The 24,412-nt window shown below is 31.8% G+C and overlaps 1 protein-coding gene and 4 non-coding genes across 7 annotated transcripts in view; 3 read left to right on the top strand and 2 right to left on the bottom strand.

Moving 5' to 3' along the window:
- The first annotated feature begins 2,893 nt into the window (after positions 1 to 2,893).
- The window catches only part of LOC130444809 (NAD(+) hydrolase sarm1), an 89,686-nt gene continuing 68,167 nt past the window's right edge, over positions 2,894 to 24,412 (top strand). For 2 of the 3 annotated variants that reach the window (XR_008909995.1, XM_056780061.1), the window contains exons 1-2: positions 7,076 to 7,480; positions 15,778 to 15,828. Coding sequence is in view for 2 of the 3 variants with exons in the window: in XM_056780061.1 (XP_056636039.1) it covers positions 7,415 to 7,480; positions 15,778 to 15,828 (117 nt within the window). In the remaining variant the exon portion in view is untranslated. Of the gene's footprint in view, positions 3,249 to 7,075; positions 7,481 to 15,777; positions 15,829 to 24,412 lie in introns of those variants that run through there. The other variant, XM_056780062.1, reaches the window with a different exon arrangement.
- On the top strand, positions 7,647 to 7,719 carry Trnam-cau (transfer RNA methionine (anticodon CAU)). The gene has a single exon. It is a non-coding gene; the product is annotated as a tRNA-Met (tRNA).
- Positions 8,255 to 8,327, top strand: Trnav-uac (transfer RNA valine (anticodon UAC)). The gene has a single exon. It is a non-coding gene; the product is annotated as a tRNA-Val (tRNA).
- Trnaa-ugc (transfer RNA alanine (anticodon UGC)) lies at positions 19,074 to 19,145 on the bottom strand. Its single transcript has one exon. It is a non-coding gene; the product is annotated as a tRNA-Ala (tRNA).
- Positions 23,105 to 23,177, bottom strand: Trnav-uac (transfer RNA valine (anticodon UAC)). The gene has a single exon. It is a non-coding gene; the product is annotated as a tRNA-Val (tRNA).

The following is a 24,412-nucleotide window of genomic DNA, read 5'->3' as shown; positions in this document are numbered from 1 at the left end:
TTTGGCAGATCTATAGTCCGGTGGTTGCACACACCTTGGTCCACAGATTTACTTTCTCCAGCTGCTTTTTTGAAAGCAATATCATGACGCCTTTTAAAACCCTCTAACCAGCTGTTGCTAGCAGAAAAGTTCTGGATTCCCAGTTTTGTAGCAAACTCTTTTGATTTTTCTTTCAACAAAGGTCCATCTATGGGAATATTCTTATCGAGAGTTTGTTTTATCCATTCAAAAGGCACTTTTCGATATTCAGGAAATTCAGAAACTCTAGACCTCTTAATATTTCTATGTCCATCAGAGCACTCAGACTTTATAGAGTATTATGATTTTACAATTGTATAATAGGTGGATTCTGGTAAATTAAACTTCCTATTAATTTCATTTCGCGATTTTCCAGATTCAAACGCATTCACTATTTTAAGTTTATCATTTAATGACAGTACTTTAATTTTCCGTTTTGACATGATGCAGAACAGAACTTTCCTTCGCAATTGTAACTATAAACTGAGTAAGTCCGACAAACAGCACAGTACACAGAGTACACGTGTCCATTTGAAAAAAATGCGATAAAATAACAACATTATTTAGTTCCACGAAATAGAATAGGTACAATATTGACGAGAATACGAAAACAATGGTATGAAGTTCCACGAAAGTTAAGAATGAGTCAGAAAATAGCACATGTTAAATTTGTAAATGAAGCTCGACTGTCGTTTATAGAGATCTATGAGGGAAAAACGACTCTCTCTTACAGAGGTTTCTGTTTCTCGCTAATAGAGGTTTTGGGAGCTTAAAATAACGGGACTTGGCTATTACTCTCACTTATAGACTTTTCTCACTTATCCAGTTCTCACTTATCAAGGTTTGACTGTATATAATATTATATATTCAATAACTTTACAGGACTTTCTAGAGGATAAACTCGCCTGTTTAAGAGTAGTTTCTATAAATTTTTAAATGAAACGTTAGCAAAAGGAATCGGGATTTTGGTACTTTAATAGTTTAAGTTGCCTTTAACAGTTTGAGTGCCATGTATATACCTTAGTACACACACGGCGCTGTTCTAAACCACCGTATACACATTTTATTCTCTACATCAGGCCACGTGTATGCCAAGCAAGCACACTTTGAGTTATTTTGTTACAGGACTTATGTAGCCGTGGCTTGCCTGTCCTTTGCTTAGCCTGAATTTCAAGGATCCGTTCTGGTGTATCTTTTTATAAAACATTAGTCAAAAATATACAACAACCTTAAACCTTTCGATTTGAGAATAGAGTACAAATAAAGAAACATATTTCAAGAGTATAGAAAAGAGAAGCGTTATAAAGGAAGTAATGTGTGAGACGAAATGTATGATTTTTATCACTAACTTCACAAATCAACGGCTAACAAACAAATCAAGAATTTTGTGTAAGCAGGCGGATATATAAAAGAGAAACATTCTTAAATCAACCAGCAGATACACATGGTATATAAAACAAAATTTTGTATCTTATAATCTTATAATCACTTACTGAATACACTATTTACACCACAACTCACAATTAAACTGTCTGACGAAGGTTGTTTAACTTCAGTCTCTGTAGACAATAACTTGGTTATAGAAACGCTCGTCACACAGTGTAATCGTGAGTGTTGGTGTAGTGGTGGAGTAAATAGTGTTTCGGTATGAATATCGCCAACTTAGTTATAGTTCTTCTAATATCAATTGCAAAAGACAGTTATGCGAGGAACAATCAATATTTCATAAATACGCACGGCACTCATACCAAATTAAGAAATGAAAAATAATGTTTACTCTCCGTATAGAATTCGATAAACATATAACGCAGCGTCAGTCCACGTGGACTCATCATCTCCACTGTTTACCAATGAAAACATCGAATCGTTAACATAAATGCATTTCTATTGGCCTAAACTATCGGATGGCGTATGTACTCAATTTATTTGAAATATTCCCGCTAGACAGTCTGCGATCATAAAATTTCTTGACAGGTATGAATTTAATAATAAAAATTTAGATATACAAACACAGGCAAGTTATTTTAAATTTATTCGAATGTTTAAAAAACGAAAATATTCGTCATTTTGATAATGCAATCCTAATAAGAATTGTTAAATTAACTAGAGTAAATAAATTTTCCATTTATCGAGTAGTAACGAAAGGGGTTGCTGTGGATCATTCACAGAACCGAAAAATATGTACCTAAAGAAATACTGCGTTTGGTTTTGAATACAAAAAACGGATAGCAATAACCGACTCGTCAAGAATAGTTCGATGGCGACATTATTAAAAGACTACCGAAACTCTAATAGACGAATGGGGTACAAAAAGGGCTCAGTTCATGTCTGGTATCCTGTTTTAACCAAACTTTCTCACAGGCAGATACATTTTACTCGTCTATTTACATTTTATAATTTAATATTCAGTTGTAGCAAATTAATAAGGTATATGTACATAAGATATACATATTTTCAAAAGTATGTATAAAAATAATAAATTTATCAAAATGTCGGCAAGGGTTTTTATAATCTGTGTGTGAGATTCTTATAGTTAGTTATACTAGAATATATACAGTAATTGCAAACAAAAAAAATGTGGCTCTGATAGTCAATTTTGAAATACACTGTGGCAGTCAAACTGTTAAACTCTGCCTATAGGACAATACTCAATATGCAAATGAACCCAGATTCAAAGCAAATAAGGTCCTTGAAAGAAAAATATTAGCCATAGTTATGAGCACTGATTCTATAAATAATAAAAGAATATGTACAATGCCGTTAAAAAAAGATGTTTCAAGGTTGGAAAAAAAAATTGAAACATTCTAAATATTCTCAATTGATTTATTATATAAAAAAGGTGGTAGAAGTCACATTTGCAGTATAATATTAAAGATAGTCGTGGAAGGTTTAATCGACCGCACTAAATGAATGAAATTGCGCAAGTATCACGCGCATCTAGTGGTCACGGCAAAAAATAAACTCGCGCGTCTTGAATAATTCGAATCGTTTTTAACATCGAAATAAATAAATGTCTTACCGAAATCGCCGAATCGACCTACTTAGATTTTGTTTTTTTTAACAGATTTTCCATAATAAACCACCGCGTGTTATTTTTATCTATAATTGTATCTTAAGTTGTTAGTTTCTTTGTGAAAAATTTTGTGATGTGATGTGTGGGTTGTATGGAGTTTGTGATGGGTAATGTCCAAAAATGTTTCGCGGCGCCTAAGTACAAAAAGGAAGCTTTGGTACGTCATTCTCACTAACAGGTGTGAGAATCAGTTTAATTACTAAAATTAGAATAACAAAAAGTGTTTGAGAAAAATTAATTAATGGAAAAATCTGTGCATGAAGATATAAATATGTTAATTTTAGAGATTTCTTATGACACAAACCATATGTATACAGGGTAGTCCAGAACTTGATGCAAAACATTCGGGAGTGAGTAATTGATGTGAACATAATGCAGTGAGATCAAAAAAATTCTCATACGACCTCTCGCTTCTGAGTTATAGGCATTAAAGCTGCGAAATCAGAACTTATATTTAAGTATATCTTCCAAATTAGACATTCGAATAACATGAATTTTTAATGGATAATGTCCTCTTACAGGGACAACCTGTACAATCTAAAGATACCAAAAATGAATTTTTTAAATCGATTTTTTAACAATAATTTACTCTTTGTTTAACTCGAAAAAATATATGGTTTAGGGAATAAGTAGTTTTTAGATCGGTGTACATGCGAAGGCAATCGTTCGCCAAAAAGAAACATTCTGAAGAAAATTATCACAAATTGTATACTATCGAACATCGTGTTACTTATATAAGGAAAAAAATAGCCTACAACTCAAATAAAAACAAAAAAGTTCGAAGTAGAAACCTCGCAGCAGTGGTGCACCCAGCATTCTCTGGTTTAGGGTGAGGTTATTATGTCATAGCCGGAGGTGGAAAATTTGATTTAGTTCCTCGCCCAAATGTGGTTAAAAAACCAAAAAGTCAATACAAAAAATTTAATCTTCTATTCATATGTAAATTTCACATATTTTTTGTGATCTATTAACGAAAACGGACATATATTTGGCATAAACAAATGTTCACGTAATTTGTTACATAAAAGACTGTCACGCTAAGATAAATTTTAATCCTCTAGGTTTCTCCAAGAATTTATTTAAAATATCCTCCACACATGGGGTCATATTTCTATAAATATACAGAAGAGGGAAGCCATTTAGCCAATTTCCCAAAGTACTGTGTCTTAAATAGGTTTTTAGTCTTCGCAGATATGAAAAGCTAAGTCCACCTTCCGCAGTAGGCAATACATCTAATATATGGAGTAATGTCCTGATATTTGTAGAGGTGTCAGTAACGTGTTGTAATGCACTCAACGCATCTCCGGATCGCTTTTCATTTGGCAGTCTAGCCATTGTATTGTACCAGAGTCTAAGTTCCTGGTCTTGGTTCCTGTCTCGTCATGTTCATAAAATATCAAGAACTGGAATTCAACTACGGTTTCGTCGATGAGAATGGATGGATAATTGGGAAAGAGGCTTCGAAATCCGGACATCTGCTTATGTTTTATAAATCTTTCTTTTATGTCACTTATAAAAGAATCCAAAAATGGAATATATATTGCAATGCGGTAATAACCTTCGGTACTTTCCGTATCAACATTTCAATAGTTTTCGTTTAATGTAGGCTAGTTCGCGGTTTACCCATAGGAAACACAAACTTTTCGCCCATTCTTTTTAAGTTTAAAAATAGTTCTGCAAATTCTAAGCTAGCATTTTCACGCAAGCTTTGAAGTTCAGCAATAATATCTTCCGACAAATTTGCAGCTTGTTTTAAATCAATATTTCGCTGCTGAAAAGCTTTGCATAAAATACAACTAGAGCTAAATACCTAATTTATAACTTCCAAGGAAATATTTCCGTATTGTACTAATAAGGTATTTTTTTATACAATTCCGGAGTCTATGGATGATATTTCTTTAAACTTGAAAACGGTACTTACTTAAAAAAAAAATGCCTCGTATCATGATTTGGCAACTTTAAATGCCTATCACTCAGAAACGAGGGGTCGTATGAGAATTTTTTCAAGTTACAGTATTATTTTCACGTTATCTACTCACTCAGGAATTTTTTGCATCAACTTGTATAATTAGTCCGCTATTTAGATATTTGATTTGAAATTATTTAAAAAATGGACAAAACAATATAAAAATATTAAGAGAGGGAATGAAAATCACACTTCTAGTTAGTGAAATATAAATACGAATCAATAAAGGAATGAAGTTTGAACATTTTCAAAGTACGAGATACGTTGACACGTAGCCCCCGATACTGTTGTTATTTCTGACCTGATGTTTTGTTTCAAATAATCAATTGGACTAAGAACGAGGCTCCTGAAAGCCCATTTCATGTCACCACTATTTTCAATAACCGAATTGAACAACGATATTGAGTTAAAACACTTACACTTCTGGGACCAAAAAGTTTCGTAGCACATTGAGGGGTCGGCCTCATCGATATTCATGAAAGTATGCATTGTCACTGAACAGTCTTCTTTTTTTCCTTGTAATAGAACCATGTCTTAGTTAATTTTGAATATTTTCCTTCTGCACTTGAGATATTCTCATATCATCTAACTCACATCACTACATTCCGAATTATTAGATTTTCTAGACTTCTCTTTTATTGTTGAAGTTTCGGTTCTGAAATTTTACGGTCGTAAATGATAATGAAGCGTCTCCGTATACAGTGTGTAGCACTTTAATTTGCATAGACGTATTGTTCTTCAAAAACGTGAGATTAGAAACTTTTCAGTCAACCCTCGTACTTCAATTCATGATTATTCGTTACTAGTATTTAATAATATCCATAACATTTCACTTTTAATGACCGTTCCCCCATTATGTGACCTGTTTTGACCTTGTTGACACTTTCTATGATTCTGTTCATGATGATTTTGTAAATTTGACTTCAAGTAAGCCGGAACCTTGAATATGTCTAATTATTAGTCAGGTGTTCAATTTTATTGAGAAAAAAAATCTACCTTCGTTGATTTTTTATCCTCCCACATTTCATTTCGGAACGGTCACGATATTTGTATTTATGTAAATTAGTAAACACAATCGTCGAGTTTATTAAATATGCAAATTTCTTCGATTCAATGCATTCTAATTTTTAATTTTTAGGTAATCACTTTACCGATGACAAATATCCTTGACATATTTGCAATGCCCCTTTTAAAAAAATGTTTTGTACATAATCAAGGTTTCTATAGGAGATAATGACAAGCTAAAAAACCCCCAATACTAAGTATACAAATAGATGGGTTTGAATAGTGGGTGTTTCACAATTCATACTACAAAATTCAGGACTTGATGAATCTTTTTCATAACAAAAGATCCTCTTGGGAAAAAAATTTAGTCTTCATTTATTCATTTTCATAGATAAAATAGCAGTTCACTAAATTTTATAACTACTTAAATAGCATGAAAATGAGTCCATAAGGACCAGACTCAACGACATCAATTATTTAAATTTTTTTATTGCTCGATTATTTCATAAAATACCGCCTTTTGACATAACATTTACAGTGATTAATTAATATTAATTTAGTTCTATTTTGCGGTCATAAAAATCTATCAAGTAATTTAATTTTTAAGCTAGTAACACACGTACGATAAGCAGAAGACCATTTGCTTCTTATTTCAACTATTATAACCTCAAAAAAATCACTGAATGTAATAAAACTGTACATAGTAATTAAGAGATTGCTTACTGCGTATTGAACTATCGCGTTTCCCTCGTATATACGTTCTGTAGCACGACTTTGCTGTATAAAACAAAAATCTTTAATTAACCAAACCTCATTAATAAATCACAACTTTATTTTGAGGTTATTATCTGATTCTCTAATAATTATAATCGATTTTGTATACTTTGCTTAGAATTAAATTATCTAAGTAGTTCATCCTGATGATTATGCAACCAGTAATTCGTAATTTTAAAAACAACATCTGTAAATTTCAAGTATAACAGCATATAATCAAAAGATGGCACTAGTCTCACATTTTTATTTTCGGTAAATAAACTTGGACGTTCTCATACCAGTTGGGGCCCGGGACCTTTGTATTTGTTTATAACGAACGACCTCGAAAATGGAAATAAATGTATACGAGTTTTACTGAAAATAATAGAGTTTTCACGTGTTTTCTTTGTTGTATATTTTGAAAATCGAGCAGGTAGTAATCGGAAATGTACACCTGCTTTTGTTTGACTGAACTCGGTGGTGCATAAAAGTGCTGGGTTATTTATAAATCCCCGAGGACATAATCGTTGAGGATTTTTTGAGTGATAAGTTGTTTGTGTATTTCATTATTTAAAAAAAGTTTTTATATAACCAAGGATATGGAGGAGAAAATATTAGTTCCCGAGCGTCAAAAGCGCAAACAAAAGTTTCTAGATAAACTTAAGGTATTTTTCTCATAATTTGAGTGGAATATTATTAAAAATAGACCACTTAGTATATTATTTTGTTTATGAATTCATTTTATTTTGTCATATGTTAAACTAAAATAGTTAAAATTTATAATTATAACATTCTAAATAATTTCTAGTGGTTGTACGTTATAAATTAATTGCCTCGGTAGCGCAGTAGGTAGCGCGTAAGTCTCATAATCTTAAGGTCGTGAGTTCGATCCTCACCCGGGGCACTTTTTTGTAATTTGAAAAAAATTATATACTACGTAAGCAACGAATTGTATGTATTTATTTTTCTTTATACATGGACGAATATTTTCACAACTAATTTTCTGTTAATTATTACATAGTTTCATAGGCATTAGATAACACAAATATTCTTGCTTATAATAAACTAAAAATAAATTAATTGCTCCAATGAAAACAAACTAGTGTTTCTAACTAATATGAAGTTTGTAATCGTCTAATATCAAACAGTAATGACATATAAAAAAACACAACCAATATTTGAAATTATATTAAAATATTAGAAATAATAATAATGTTTTTTATGTATAACATAACTGACTAATTTCTTGTTTAGTTCTTTAGATTTATTCTCAATAGTTATGGACACGTTATGAATACCGTTAGTTTATTACCGGCTTTCAATATTTTTTTAATAGTGTAGTAATTAATACTTATATATAAAAATGTTCTTTTATTAATAACAAAGAAATCGGAGTTTATCGTAATCAAAATTTTATATTTGAGCTTTCGGTTTTCAGCGGTTCCGTAGTGTAGCGGTTATCACGTCTGCTTTACACGCAGAAGGTCCCCGGTTCGATCCCGGGCGGAACCACTTTTTGAAATTGATATTTGATGAATTTTTTTATTTAAATTATTATATCATTCAAAAGTTTTGTAATTCGGTTATCATACTAAAAATATAAAACAGATATTATTGTTATACTTTTATAGGTAAGGCGAATTTTTAAAAGGAATATATTAAAAAATTTACAAAAATATTATTTAACCGATTTTGTAAATGAAATGAAATTTAATATCCATTAACTTCACACGATTATTAATGGGTAGATAATATTTTCAAAAGTCAAAATTTGACTTAATGAGAGTGATTTACACATATTACGAGCTTTTTATGCATGTACTTCATCTTCTTAATTGATTTAAAACAAAATATTTCTGAATAAACATATCTCAAAGTATATTTCTTGTTTTGATACTGATATATTTCGAATCTAATAACTAGGATAATTAAAAAATGTAGTAGGAATTCATATTTCATACCAACTTTCATTTTTTTCTTGGATCTCTATAAACAGTGTAAAAAATGAAATTTTGACAAAAAATTGGAAGAAAATAATAAAAATCCATATTTTTACGGCGCGCCTCTGATTGCATATTGAAACATATCCATGTACAAAGGCCAATGACTGGAATCCCACGTGCGTTTCATTTAAATTAAGATCGTTGATGTATATTTATATATACATATACTTATTGCATAATTATAATTTGAAATTTCTGCGTACAACTGCAATGTTTTGATAAAATACACGTCGTTCTACAAAAATCCGAAAACTTCTGTCAAAAGTTACGGCAAACTGAATGTGAAACAGAATCGGGGGAAGATTATCCAAGAATAACATTATTACCTATATCTACACAAAACGATTTGAGCAAAATAATATGAATGAATCTAGAGGAAGAATATATTGTAAAATTGATACGGGGCGTTAAAAAAAACCTTGTCATCGTTAATCTGACATATGGTTAACTAACAGTATTATTTTTAATCAAGTTTCAGTAATAAATATAAAAATTGTAATTCTTTTTCTGCTCGTTTTCTCTTTGGAATGTCTCTATTCACTTCTTCCATATTTTTTAAACGATACGTGAAGAGGTTGGTGTTTGCTGTGTTGGATATTTGAGGCCTGTACTTCTCCCATCACTGTCAGCCTATTGTCCTATCATTTTTTAGCTACGTGTTCAATATATTGTAATACTTCCTACAGGCATAATGGTGATGAATTCTAAACAATCTAGTGTAGCACCAATCTCACATGAATCAATATTTTTGCGCTAATTAGCTCTTAAGTGTGAAGATTGGGAAGACCAATGGTTTATGTATGAGCTTTACCATATTTTAGCATCCATGCTACTTATTATTGACCCCAGCTGTTAACACGTTGAGCCCTAACCAAAACTGATAAACTTACCCCAGGGGCCCAAAATTTTTTGTGTTTTTACACTCCATATGGTGTGTGGAACCAAGAAAAAATAATGAAAAGGTTTATTTCAAGTATTAAGTGCAAAAAATTTGGTATTTTATCATTAGGATTGCCCAACAATTGTTTTAATGTATTGTTGGATTTATAAACTAATTTGAAACGCACTCTGTTAAATTTTCTTTCCGACCCTTGTATAAAGAGGATTGACAGGTATCAGAGCAAATTTTTCTTATTTTTCATTTTGTATTTGGAAAAAGTGCTTTCACACAGAGATTTCTTAAACCTATGACGATTGATTAACCTTAATTAAGCTACATCCTCAATGAAGGACTTTTCCTTATTATATTTCTCGATGGTAATTGGATTAACCGATGTACCAGGAAATGGAGTCTGGCTATCTTATGTTGGATACAATGAATAGAATCAGCGGGGATGTACCTGCACGTAGTGGTGTGTTTCCTAAATACATCAAATGCTAACCTATTACTAAAGTATCTAAAAATGGTAACCTTCCAGTATTTTCCATTTCATAGGTGAACTTTCTATATGTATATTTGGAGTTGAGTTCCAAAATGAATTTGTCTACGTTTGCTATCCTCGTATTGAATATGGCGAAAATACCATCGACATACTTGTGCCATACCCTGGGAAAATACTGAAACTCTTGACTGATTTGCTTTTCAAAATGACTCATGAATAGTTCAGCGATGAACGGTGATAGGCAGTTTCCCATTGCTGTTTCTTCGTCTTGCTTATATACTTCGATGTTGTACTGGATTAAAGATAGTGATTAAAGATAATCTCCTTTGATGTAAGTTCATTATTTCCCAGCGTGCCGTTCCCTCAGACCTTCGTGTACTTTGAGGACTAACTAAGATCTGATAATTTGGGAGCTGATGCAATAGAAGAATATTTACAGTTAACAAAAATTTGTATGGAACAAAACTTTTTCCAGTACAACAACGAAATCTACAAGGAAGACGAAGGAACAGCAATGGGAAACTGCCTATCATCGTTCATGGCTGAACAAAGTATTTTGATGAGACAATAAGTTTTGAAAGATGATCAGGAATCGTTGTAAAGCCGTGCTCGATTATAACAAAAGGAAATCTTTCGGATCAAACCACACTTCTTTGAGAAGGGTGTTGAAGTAGCATTGGAGAATTGCTATTGAGCTGTTATTTGGTACAGAAATGATAAATGCCCTTATTCTTTATAAAAGAATAACAAAAAAGAATAAATCAATTACTGATTATCAAATTAGTGTAGTAGAAGTTACTAAAGAAAGGCGCCAAAACCAAAAAAACTCATTGTCTAGTGAAGAAAGAAGATCCAAGTCACAAGGTAAGAAGAGATGGTGTAGAATTCAGTAAAAAAATCATAAAAAAGGACCTAGTGTAAGGTAATGTTTGAAAGACCGAGGACGGTTCAACTTGTGCCGTGGAGAAGGTTTGAAAGAAAATAGGTCGTGCGGTCCATAGGACCGCTCTGGGCAGTGGGGAAAGTGCAGTTGTATCGGAGCTCGACGTGTTTCTATTTCACACAACCCTCGTAATTAATAAGAATAAATAAAACCAAATATCATTAGAAGATTATACGAAATTTCCAACACGTCCTTGACAAGAAGAAATGTGGGTCATATTATTAATTTTTTCTTTGCTTGCTTACACGAGCGCCTACGAATTTTTTTCAAAACAATTTGTCTTGTTGTTATGTCTTGTCAGGCGTTTCATCAATGAATACATTCTTAAAACAAACAATTTGTTATGCAACTTAATTTGAAAGACAAAAATATACGCGATGGGTCTTACAACCAAATAAATAAGTATAGAATTACACACTTAAATGAATCAATCAACAAACATCCTCACTTTCTACGGAAATAATTATTTTCCCTACAAGGGTTACTGCTTAAGTTTTGAGATATGGCAACACTTATGTGAATATGGTGAACGTACTCAGAACGTGTTGCCATACGAGTGGTATTTGAGTTATTCACACATACTTGAAACATTCAAAAAATGGAATTAAATGACGAACATTTTCTATGACTTTCAACTTGGATTGAACCAATAGCAGTATGCTAATCAACTCGCTTCGACTTTGGTGATGAAGCATCATCTTGAGCAATCGGATTCCGCTGGTTTTCCAAATTCAATTCTTGGTCGCTTTTCGCTACAGGATAAATTTCGTAAAGGTCCACCGGAATCGGTTGTTGTTCAAGAAAAACATCGATGCTGTGCGTAAACTGATATTGCAAGATCATCATGAGATTGAGGCATATATGGACATAAGTTCCACTCAAATACATTTAATATTGCATAAAAATTTCGCTGTCCAAAAGATTTGTTCGCGTTGGATAATTTGACAATCGTTCCAAACAATCTCGGGTGGATTGCAGCAAAGAAATTCAATATCGGTGCTTCAATCATCTATAAGATCGTGAAGCCGAAACTAAACTACAATCGACTGTATGGGTCTTTCAAGTTCCATTAGATTAACGTAGAACGCTTAATCCCGAATGGTACACCAGCATTTGTTTGCTAGAAGTTTTCGGAACAATCAGGGAAATCAGAAGACGAATCATTCGCCATCACTCATCAGTTCAAACGTTTTTGAACGGTCAAAACATCGAATTAATGAATCATCCGCTGTAGAGTCCATGTTTGGCACTCAATGATATCTTCTTATTTCATCAGGTCAAAAATAAATTGCGAGGTCAACGTTTTTCTATACTTGAAGAAGCGGTTGATGCATGTTTTGGAGGTACCTCAATCGGAATGGAAAAAATGCTTCAATAATTGGTTAGATTGCACGCAAAAGTGTATTGGTCTCAATAGGGAATAATTTGAAAAACAATAAAGCCATATGCAATTATAAATATTTTCATTTTTCTAAATCAAAACTTAAGTAGCATCCCTCGTATTAACATATAAAGTTTCCAGAATTTATTCTCATTTTTCCGACATATTTAGAGTAATCTGATGAAATTTCTATTATTCTATTTCGTCGTTTAATTTATAGGTCCAATTGATTTGAATATACAGGGTGAGGCAACTTAACTCTTTTCTTTTAAAAACGCCATACAGTCGATATCACCAATCCTGTTATGAAACAGAGAACATCCTGCGTCAACTATGGAGACTGTGGTGGAAAACGAGATTTAACATGTGAAAACGAAGGTCTCTTCAATCAAATAATGTATCGAGTAAAGAGAATGTCGGTTTGAAACTATTTCCTAATTATGAATTCATTGGCGAATAAACAAAATCGAATACACAACGAAGCAAACATTTTGTCCTAGTTTTAACACATGTAAACGACTATAAACAATAAATAAATGTTGTTATGCAATTCATTCATGTCATTCATATAAACAATTAACATATCGGAATAGGTTACCCACGAAAATTTGATGCTTAAGGGAAGGTTTCATATCAAATTATTAACGCAATATTTATTACAAAAATAGTTAAATCATTTGTGGAATTTGTACGATGTCGGTGGTCATGGAATTATACTTAATGAATGAAGTGGTGTTTACTCATCACCTTTGCTTCACCGTAATTCTGACCAACAGTCCTAACCAGGGTTGCCAAACATCCCGGATTTCAAGAGACAATCCCGTATTTCCCTAATTTGATTTGAACCAAACTTTCGCGGTCCCCTCGTTTTTTGGCTCTAGATAATCGAGCAATCATCCGATTTTGATAAATTTTTTTTTAATTTTCGTTTTTACAACGGATTTATGGGAAAAAATATGAAAACTTATATTAGTTTCAAATGTTCTTGAAAATGCATTCAATCACATATAATTGTTGTTATATATTTTTTTCATAATCTACCCAAAAAACGAACAAATTGAAAAATAATTATAGAAAAATGTTGATTTATCATGTCTTTACAATTAAAAATAATTTTTTTTCTCTTAAAATTGAGTTATATTGGTTTGGTGAGGTTAGGTTAGGTTAAGTTATGGGGGGTGAGCTAAATATTCGGGCCAAATGTTCACATTTGGACTGTCAACTTTAATAATTACTTAATAAAAAAGGTACAAACGATTATATGTGAGAAAAGATCAATTTTAAGAGAAATTGTTATTATTTTTAATTGATAAAATAAAATGTTTTTTCAATTTGTTTGTTTTTTTGTGTAGATTATTAAAATAAAATATAACAACTTCATTTGATTATTTAGAAAAAAGTTCAACAATTATACGTGAATGTGTGCATTTTTATGAACATTTGAGCCCCGAAACCAATATAAGTTCTAATTTTTTTTTATTCCCATAATTTTCTCGCAAATTCGCCGTAAAAACGAAGTTTAAAAAAAATTCTTCGAAATCGGATGATTTTTCTATTTTCTAGAGCCAAAAAAACGAGGGGACCGCGAAAGTATAAAAGTATAAATGTGATTAAAAAATTAATATTCATTATATTAATACTAAAATACAGAAAATACATTTTAGAAAAAAATCGTTTTAAGGGTTATTCTTTTAACCTCGATTCTTTATTTCTATGAAGATTTTCCCGCTCTTGCTTTTCGGAGGGTGGAGGGAGGTTGTAGATTGTCCCGTATTCAACAACCAAGGATCTGGCAACCCTGGTTCTAACCCTCAAAAATCACTCTTTATGTTAAAATACACATTCGAATTGTAAGCATTATGGATCTCATAAGAACTTGAATAGGAATTCTTGAGTGAGTCATTTCTCAGAATCCTCATATTAATGCGCCAGTAAAATTTTTAAAAATACCCGTTAGCCGAGGGAAATAAAAGGTTTGGAGAAATTTATGTCGTTTTCGCGTGAAGGAACTTGAAGAATTTTAAATATAATAATTATGATTCTAAAAAATAAGTTTCTTAAATAATTGCCGTAAATGAAAAAGTATTTATGCATACGATCGATATAGAATTGACATACGAGGTGCGTTAATAATATACGAGGGTTGCTACTTAAGTTTTGGGATAGACAAATAAAAACAAATATTTATAATTGGATGTGGCTTAATTGTTTTTCAAAGTATTCTCCATTGAGATCAATACACATTCACATGCGTTTGAACCAATTGCCAAAGCATTTTTTCAGTTCCGATTGAGTGTGATTTCAACGCATCATCCGCTTCCTCCGTTGTAGAAAAACGTTGACCTCGCAATTCATTTTTGATCTGCGTGAATAAGAAGGAGTCATTAGATGCCATACAAAAACTGGACGGCCGATAATCCATCATTTTGATGTTTCGCTGGTATCATTCAGAATTGACCGCTACATTGCTCTAATGGAACGGTGGTGACATGTCCAGTTATTCCGAGAAAGCAGGCCACCATTTGCTTCGAAGTGCTTCGCGAACAACTTTTGCTATAGGTTATTGTTGTCTAGTTTTGGATTCAGATGCAGAGATCCATGATTCGTCGCCTGTCACGATCTTATAGACATCTTTTGGAACACCGCCATTGAATGTTTTCAATATTTGTTTGTACCAATCGACACGAGTTTTTTTGGGTAATTTTTCAAATTTTGCGACATCCAACGCGAACAACTCTTTTAACAACCACATGTTCATGCAATATTGAATGTATTCGAATGGTATTAATGTCCAAACACCTGACGATCTTGCAATACCAGTTTACGCATAGCATCGATGTTTTCTGGCACAACAGCAGATTATGGCCGACCTTCATGTAATTCACACGGTGGCTCGAGATGGTGCTTCATCACCAATAGTCGAAGCGAGTTGATAGGAACACTGCTAATGGTTTAATCCACGTGGTAAATCATAGAAAATCATGGCAAGAAAATGTTTGCGATTTTATTTCATTTTTTGACCAAGACAAATGTTTCAAGTAGTTGTAAACAAACCAAATAACACTCGTATGAGTACATTCACCATAGTAGCACTCTCGTCTGCAAATATTTAAAAAAAATTCATATAATATAAAAAATACACGCTCTGCATATTTGGATTTCCTTAATCATAACAGTGAGGGATGAAAGCGATGTTGCCAAAATGTTGGTATATCATAATTTGTTATTACAACACTAATTATTTTATTTTTAGTTACAGGGTGTTTCTAAAGACAAAATCGTTATGGGGATATCAAAATCAGATGTGAGTATGACATTTTTTACCAATTTTCTCCAATGTTTATACTAAATTCAATTACTTTAATTTCTTAATTTTCGTTTTCGATATGCTTCTGATGAGAGATCGTTTTTATTTCGGTCATTTTTAATACTTATACATTCAAATTAAGGATTTGACAGTTCTATAGCTCTGTCTGTCAATCACTGATAATTTTTGTGAGATAGGATGACATGAGTTGAAATTTTTAGTACTAAAATAAACTTTGATGCAAATAAATTAGCAGTTTAGATGAACTAGACTAGTAAACAGATTTTAATTTTTTTTTATATAAATCCATATGTTTGGTGTGGCAAGTGGGCAGCGGAAATAAGTCTAGCAATATGCAAAACAACACAGTGATGTGTGGGAAGCCCTTTTTACAGTTCAAGGATATAAGTAGTGACTTTTCTTTTTGGCGCCATCGTTATAACTATCGAGAAAAAAATCTACAGAGAAGTTTAATAGTCCAGGAGAAATCGGCGCATGAGTACTGAAAACTATTTCACCTCAATAATTTTCATGCGATCCTATTCAAATTACCCTACTGATGATATAAATGAATGTTGCCAATGGGGCAACCCCGTGCCATATTGTTTAAATAATTGCAATGAATTTTTATTTCTCATCCGGACAAATTTTTTTAAATTCTTTATTGGAATACAAATAAAAAAGGTTCTATAACTTTTTACAATAACGTTAATATTTTTAGAGATATGAATTTTTAAAGGTTCGAAAAATCTGGAATTTGTGTACTTTTGACCCATGAATAATATATTAAAAAAAAAAAACACACAAATAATATTTTTTTCTTCAATTCTTCATACAATAGTTAATAATATAACTAATGGAGATTTGAAAAAAATCGTTTTTTAAATCTGTTTTTTAATTGTTAATTTCGCGCCCTCAAAAGTATACGTCGCTTACCTTTTATTTTTTATATATAATTTTTCAGTTTTCAGAAAACGTAGAAATACCGTTATATCTTATTATTGATGAAATAAATGCATAAATTACTATGATAATAATGAAAACGTAATATAAACTGATAAAAAAGTAATTTTAATTATATGTTCCGATTCATGCTCAAATAACATTTGTAAAAATGATTCCAGGAAAAAATTCGTTTAAAACAATTTGTAGGCAATTTAATTATCAATAACATTGCTCTCTTTAACAATTTTGATAAAGTTGATGGTTTTTAAGATAAATGATAGATAATGATTCGGGACACAGAAAGGCCTATGCAGCGCATGAGTCAGAGAGAGACGGCGATACTCAAAGATAAGCGACGTATACCTGTGAGCGCGTGAAATTAAAATTAAAAACAGGTATAAACAATTATTTTTTTAAAAATCTCTATTAGGAATATTGTTAACTATTTTATGAAGAATTGAAAAAAAATTTTATTTGTATATTTTTTTTTAATATATTTTTCATGTGTCAAAAGTACCCAAATTCGAGATTTTTCGAACCTTAAAAAATTCATATCTCTAAAAATATTGACTTTATAGTGAAAAGTCATAGGACCTTATTTGTATTCCAATAAGAAATCTTAAAAAAATTTGTCAGGTTGAAAAATAACAATTCCTTGCAATTGTTTAAACAATTTCGGTTTGATCAATATTTTCGGTACTTATTGCCGATTGATCCTGAACTATAACCTCATTTTATTTTACAATTTTAAAGGTAGATGCACGAATTTAGAAATACACTAAATTTGTGATACAAATTTTTCCTGAAACTATATTCAGATTAAGTTGAACTAAAATTTGATTCATAAATTGTACATAACTTTATTTTTATTATCTCGTGAGAATTACCGTGACGAATTTATAGGTTATGAACAATTGAACCAGCTGAAATGTTTGTATTCTGTGAAATATTAGTACTAGGAATAATAGTAATGTATCACTGGTTTTTACAGTATTATCTACGACACTATTTTTAGGTTTTTAGTATAAATAAATTAAGGGACACGTAATGATTCAGTCACAAATAATATTTTGAAAATATGAAAAAAAATTTCTTCCTTATAGTTATTAAACATCAAAAATGCTTTTTTGAAGGACTCGATTGCTGGAAAACTAAGCGAGTTATGAGAAAATATCATAAAGAGAAAGTTTCTTGCGAAACTTTCGTAATACCTTATATAGGGGTGGGCGAAATAATCGATTAATCGAAAAATATCGATTAATCGGAAAATATCGATTAATGAATGTGGACAACATCCTGTGAGAATTTGGTTTTATAAAATACAATGTTTCTTGCCTATTTTCATTCTCAAAAATGCATAATGGTATTGGTACAGTTTAATTGAATTTAAAAGAGAGTTTTTAGTGGCTTTATTACAAAGTAAAAGACTGAAATAGTTATTTGTATGCTTAGGCCGCGAAATACCTTTTTAACGTACCGAAAGAACAGCTTGCGGCCGAGGCAAGATAATCTTGAGGTCGTCAAAAAGTTTCGCGGCTATGGCATACACACTATTTTTCGTACAATCGTTAAAATAATCAAATAATATGATAATCAATTTAACGATTAAATATTTTCTGTAGGTTCATTATTTGGTTTGTTTTTTGGGAAACAAACCATAATGTCTTCTGTATGTTTCTAGTGGTATGCTCGCTCTTTATCTTGTTTTTTGTAAAAATCAAACCACAATCGTTCTTTTGAAGCTTTATTTCCGATTTTCGAATAATCGATTATTTCCGATTTATCTATTATTTTGGATTGATCGATTATTTTCGATAAATCGATTAATATAATCGATTATATTTTTTGATAATTGCCCAGCCCTAATCTTATACTATTTTGACACCTTGTATATATTTTTATTTATTTAAATATTTAATAGTAATAATAAAGAAAAATAGAAAGCCGGGAATCGTTACTAATAAATTTTATTAAGACCGGACCACCTACGCTATCCACCCAAGTTGAATCATTTCCATCTTCCACAGTATAATCATTTACACTGCAATCTTTTAAATTGGTCCGTTACTGGTATAATGACCTGTCGTATGCAAACGTGACACAAGAAAAATAATCTAATTGGTTTCTAGAAAACAACCGACCGAGATGTTCCACTTAAACTCATCAGATTTAAAAATAAGAAATTTTTCGACCGAAGAAACATATTTTTCAAAATGTTTGGAATTGGAATCGAAAAAGATCTAATAAATTTCAAAAGATGATATAAAAATATTCTAATCTTAAATTAAAAAAAAAATTGGAGATGCCGGGGATCGAACCCGGGGCCTTTCACATGCAAAGCGAACGCTCTACCACTGAGCTACATCCCCTTTTATTAAAGTTAAGGAAATTACTGTAGTTTACAAAATTTAATTATTTTTTATATCCCAAAATGAATGTATATAAATATGTTATTCTACCTTCTTTACAGCTAAAAGTGTTAGCACAAAAATTTTATCACGTCACAATTTCTATAAGCAGTTAATAGTATATTACCTAACGAGTTTGGGAAGTGATATATTTCGTACTAGTTACTGTTTTTCCTACGACCACGTAACAAATTTTTCGAAAAAACGTAATTTTTACATAAGAAAGTCAATTATACAATATCAATTGTGTGAATTTCTGCAAATGTGTTGAAACGTATATAAGCACGTGTGCTGAAAGGTTAAAAAATTCTTCAAAATGTTTTTTATTTTGGAATAGAAGACATGACAAAAATGAAAAAAAAAATGATTATGAAATATTTTATAACTAAAGAACAGAGATCGAACCAATAGAACAATAAATTTTTGTTACTATATCAGATACCTAACAAGATCTAAATAATTATTAATGATTTTGTTTTACTTTTAACTTTTCAACTTACATACATTACCCAGTAATAGTAATAACACTCAATGCTAACGTTTAAAATATCTTGTAGACACTAGTACGTTCTTAAACACAAATCAGAACTAACTCAATTTTTATTGTAAACATTAATATAACCTCAAAAAATTATATTGTGTACGTCTTCAGTCTTCTTAAATTTGGCCTTCTGCCTTTCGGCACCCACCCAAATTCATATTGTATTCGCGTATTCCGTCTATCTTTTGAATATATAACATAAGAAAAAAAATGCATTTCAATACATGTATTGTTATTTTTTAGTACATATCTGTAATAAGCTTCTTTCTTAGGTAAAAACGAGTATGCAATCTATGATTTTCATAAGTGGTCGTAAGGGAGGCACGCCTAGGAATATAAAATAGTGGCGCACATTTGGCCAATTTGTCTTTCGAAACAAAATTATAGCAGTTTACTGGAAATTTATGAAGACTTTTCCAGTCATGGTTACACTGCTCGCCATTTGCAAACGCACGCTGAGATAAGCTTGCGTCTCTCCGATCACGAAACCATGATGTGAAGACTACAAGGTGTGTTCTTGCGTAGGCGGATAGCCACAGCCAATGAGAGGCCTTTCCCACTATCGGCCATATTGTACTTCTGGCCAATCAATTCAATGCGGGAATTTGAATATTTTCATTTTAAGATTGTTATGAACGAAACGTTGAAAGTTATTTCAAAACAAAAAATTCTCAAATTAATGTAAAATCAATAACTTTAAATAGATTGCAAAACTTTTCGCCATGTAAAGAATGTATATTATAAATTTTTTCGTTTAACAAGGAGAGTTGCCCAAGAATTTAAAAAAATTATTATTTCAATACCAATCGCATCGACCCTAAGGTCCGTTTCAGATTGATGATTCAGCAAATCATTCACTAGATTCTTCTGGGAAAATAAAAATATTATACATGAGTCATGAGTGTATAACATTGATTGTTGTAAAGTATTTCCTTTGGTCAAATTTAAGCAGTGACTCATTTTACAACTTCATTCATAAAATGATAAATACAATGTATTTATGAATGAATTGTTACGAAACTGATTATTGTTTATTTATTTAAATTGAGTGGTTATTCCATAGACTCATTTGTCATCAAATCTACTACTCAAAAATATTAAATAACTGCATCCTGGTACTATGGAAGACCCAGTTGTTTTTATTGTTATATTTTCAACAAACGTAATGATAGAAAATAATTTCTTTGGCATTATACCAATTTCCTATTATCTTTTCTCCGATCTCCCGTCGCCTGTAAGACTACACCGTCTTTCCGAGAACAATAAATCTGATGTTTATTTTCGTATACGTACCTCAAAGGTTTCTTCACCTCTGTCTTCTTTTGAAAGAATTAAAAATGTTTTTGAAAATCTGATTAATGTTTATGTTTTACAACACGTATAATAAATTACTTACCACTGTATATTCGAAGAAATAAGTCAATTTGATTGCGTTTTATTTTAGATTTATGCTACATTTAATACTAATACGTATTCATAACAATTTCATACTTTTATAATGTTTTCAATGGAAAAAATAGGACAAGAATCGACAATATTTGTCCCTAAATATTTGATATAAAAAAATTCGTAGCACATAATATACACCCCACAAAAATTATCGCATAACTGGTATTTTTAATACTTAATTTTAGTTTTTTGGGACAATCTGTATATGTATCAACTTGATAGATATTTCTGGTTTCTTATCATGGGCAAAAAAATATCACAATTTCTTACAAATTTTTTTGGAAGCAAAAATGCTCGAATAAATCATTTCTGTCTTGGAGACTGCACTGAGATCGAGAACTTTCTAAGCAAATTGTGTTATTGTATAGTGAAAATTTTGATTTTTTTGTTAATAATGGATGTGCCTCAACGTTTCACAGGACATGTGACGAATGAAGAAGCCGCTAGAATCATCGCGCTCATACAAGATGGCCGCAACAAAGCACCACATCCAGAATTGTTATTCGCTACCAAGAAACAGGACAGTTAACCAGAAGACCCGGACAAGGCCGCAGAAGGATAGCAAGAATTAGGCATAATACCGCTCGAAGGCTACAAACAGATCTGTTGGTTGCTCGTAATGTCCGAATAAGCCTACAAACAGTTCGAAATAGGCTGAGAGAAACAGGTATACCAGCCAGAGTGCCAGCTACAGGTCCACGTCTTACCAGAGAACATCGAGTAGCAAGATTGGAATTTGCTCGAGAACAATTATATTCAGGATTGGTCCAATATTTTATTCACGGATGAATCAAGATTTTGTCTGTATTCATCAGATAGGCGTGTACCAGTATATAGGCGACGTGGTGAACGGCACGATCTGGTTAATTTTTGTCAAACTGAAAGCTTTGGTGGTGGCTCTATCATGGTTAGTTAGTATCAGCGAATGATCGAAGACTAAATGCTGATAGGTACATAAACAATATCCTAGAACGTTCTAATGCACGATAATGCTGGTCCACACGCTGCTAGAGTGGTTCGGCAGTACTTAGAAGATGTCGAGATACCTACCCTGAATTGGCCTGCATATAGCCCGGACCTTAACCCAATAGAGCACGTTTGGGACCATCTAGAATGGCAAATTTAGCAACATCCGACACCATTAAGAACACTATATGATCTTCAAAATATTGTTTTTAACTTCTGGAAAAACATGCCACAAGGATACGTCCAGAACCTGTTTAGAAGCCTTCCAAGACGGCAACACACGTTATTAGAAATTCATTGGCTGGTTTTAGTTCACCGTTTAAGCACCGTTCATTATTTTGTGTAGATGTTTTGTACAATTTTTTTGATATTCTCTAGGTTTTGGTAAACCAAACTTTTTGTCCTCTGTAGATTAAACTGATATAAAATAAATGTTGCAAAAGGCGTATCTATTGGTGTTTTAATTCGTAGTAATAATAAAATTCGAAAAACAGGCAATACATTTAAAATATTTAAAAAATAATGAGTAATGCGATCATTTTTGTTCGGTTTATAGTTATTTATGTAACAAGTATGTAAATCTCATGTGATTCATTCGTCGAAAAAGTGCCTTTACACACGAATTGCATACAATATTTTTTCTACTAACGAAAATTTTATCAAAATACAAAGTTTATTGATTATTTTCCTCATAAAATATATTATATGTTAGGCGTGTATAAATACCACCTAAAATACTTATTACTATTTAAGTTGAAAGAAAAAATAGCATCAGTGCGCTTTATACCTGGGAGACCTTAATAATACGTTTTTTTACTGCTCAAAGTATGTTTTTTGCGCGTAAAAGTGCGTGAAGTAAAATTTTACGGATTCAACAGTGTGTCTGAAGTACGTAATAGAAAATATTAGTTTTCGTTTTGTTGCGACTGTACTGTTAATACGATATGATTATGGAAAAAAAATGTGGTTCCGCCCGGGATCGAACCGGGGACCTTCTGCGTGTAAAGCAGACGTGATAACCGCTACACTACGGAACCATTTCTTAAAATTAATTTACAAAAAACCATTGGTTAGCCCACCGTAACATACTTCCTTGTATAATGAGTTTTACAAACAAAATCACTTTTTGTTAAATGCATATTCAATTTATATAGACAGGGGTTTTTAAAAAGAATCAACCGATTTCATATTTTCAAAACTATTTAGAGGAAACCATGTAAAGTTCCAGTGCTTCTATTAAGGGAAAAAAGTCCAGGAATGCTAACAAATTACTTAAAAGGGATCCACAGCTATTTATTGTACATTTAAGGATATTTTTTTAAGTGTTAGTTATTTTTGTACTTTTTATAGAAATATATATCTTGATGTATTGATATATTATTGTTTGGTGGCTATAGTACATTCAAAATTGAAAGTTTTAACATTGTTGACCAGTGAATGTTGTTTGATAATGTTGGCGTAAAGTTGCGTCTCCATTGAACAAACAATGGGGTAACAAGTTTGTCAAACTCGTTGATTAAAGTGCAGTTTTAACTAACATTTCATATTTCAACAAACAATTGTTTGACAAATATTTTCACCAAACAATTGCGACTCGGCATTAAACATTAGTCAGTTAGGTTTTGTCGAAGAATGGGTGATTTGAACCGCCGCCGTCGTCTGGCCTGCATTGCAGCAGATTATATTTTAATGGAAGAACCTCGCTCTCCTCGATGGTGGCAGAAACAATTGTTTTTACGACGTTATGAATATAGTAGTGATGATTTGACATCTGGGTGTTTTTATTTTACGAGAATGTCAAATGGGGATTTTGAATTGTTAATATCGATGATAGGACCAGTGATAAGTTAACAAAATACTAATTTTCGCCAAGGAATCAGCGTTCAAAATCGTCTGTTTCTTTGGATTTTTTATTTTCCTTAATCTGATGGCTACGTTTTCGCCATAAACAGATTGTTTGTTCATTCCCTCATAGCATTCTTTCATTATCATGTAAGCTTCTTCTGGAGCTTGCCTTTCGCTAGGCTTTTTATTAGAATTCGTCGATGGCATGCCACTCGTGGAACTTTTTTCTGACGAATCCACACCGGTGTTAATGGATGGCGATTCCACTTGACTCGCTATTTTCCAATTGGACTGATACAACGCTGGAAAAAGTTTTCCAATGATTCTTTTTTTCTGTAGCCCCCATCCCAGACTTACAATTTGTTGCTAGTAACTTTTTCTCTCGTCTATATTGCACTAGAAAAGTTTCAATCTTTATTTTAATCTC

This window comes from Diorhabda sublineata, chromosome 6, assembly GCF_026230105.1.
Source record: "Diorhabda sublineata isolate icDioSubl1.1 chromosome 6, icDioSubl1.1, whole genome shotgun sequence".
Classification (NCBI taxonomy): domain Eukaryota; kingdom Metazoa; phylum Arthropoda; class Insecta; order Coleoptera; family Chrysomelidae; genus Diorhabda; species Diorhabda sublineata.
Note: the sequence above shows the minus strand (reverse complement) of the source record. Positions and strands in the feature narration are given on the sequence as shown.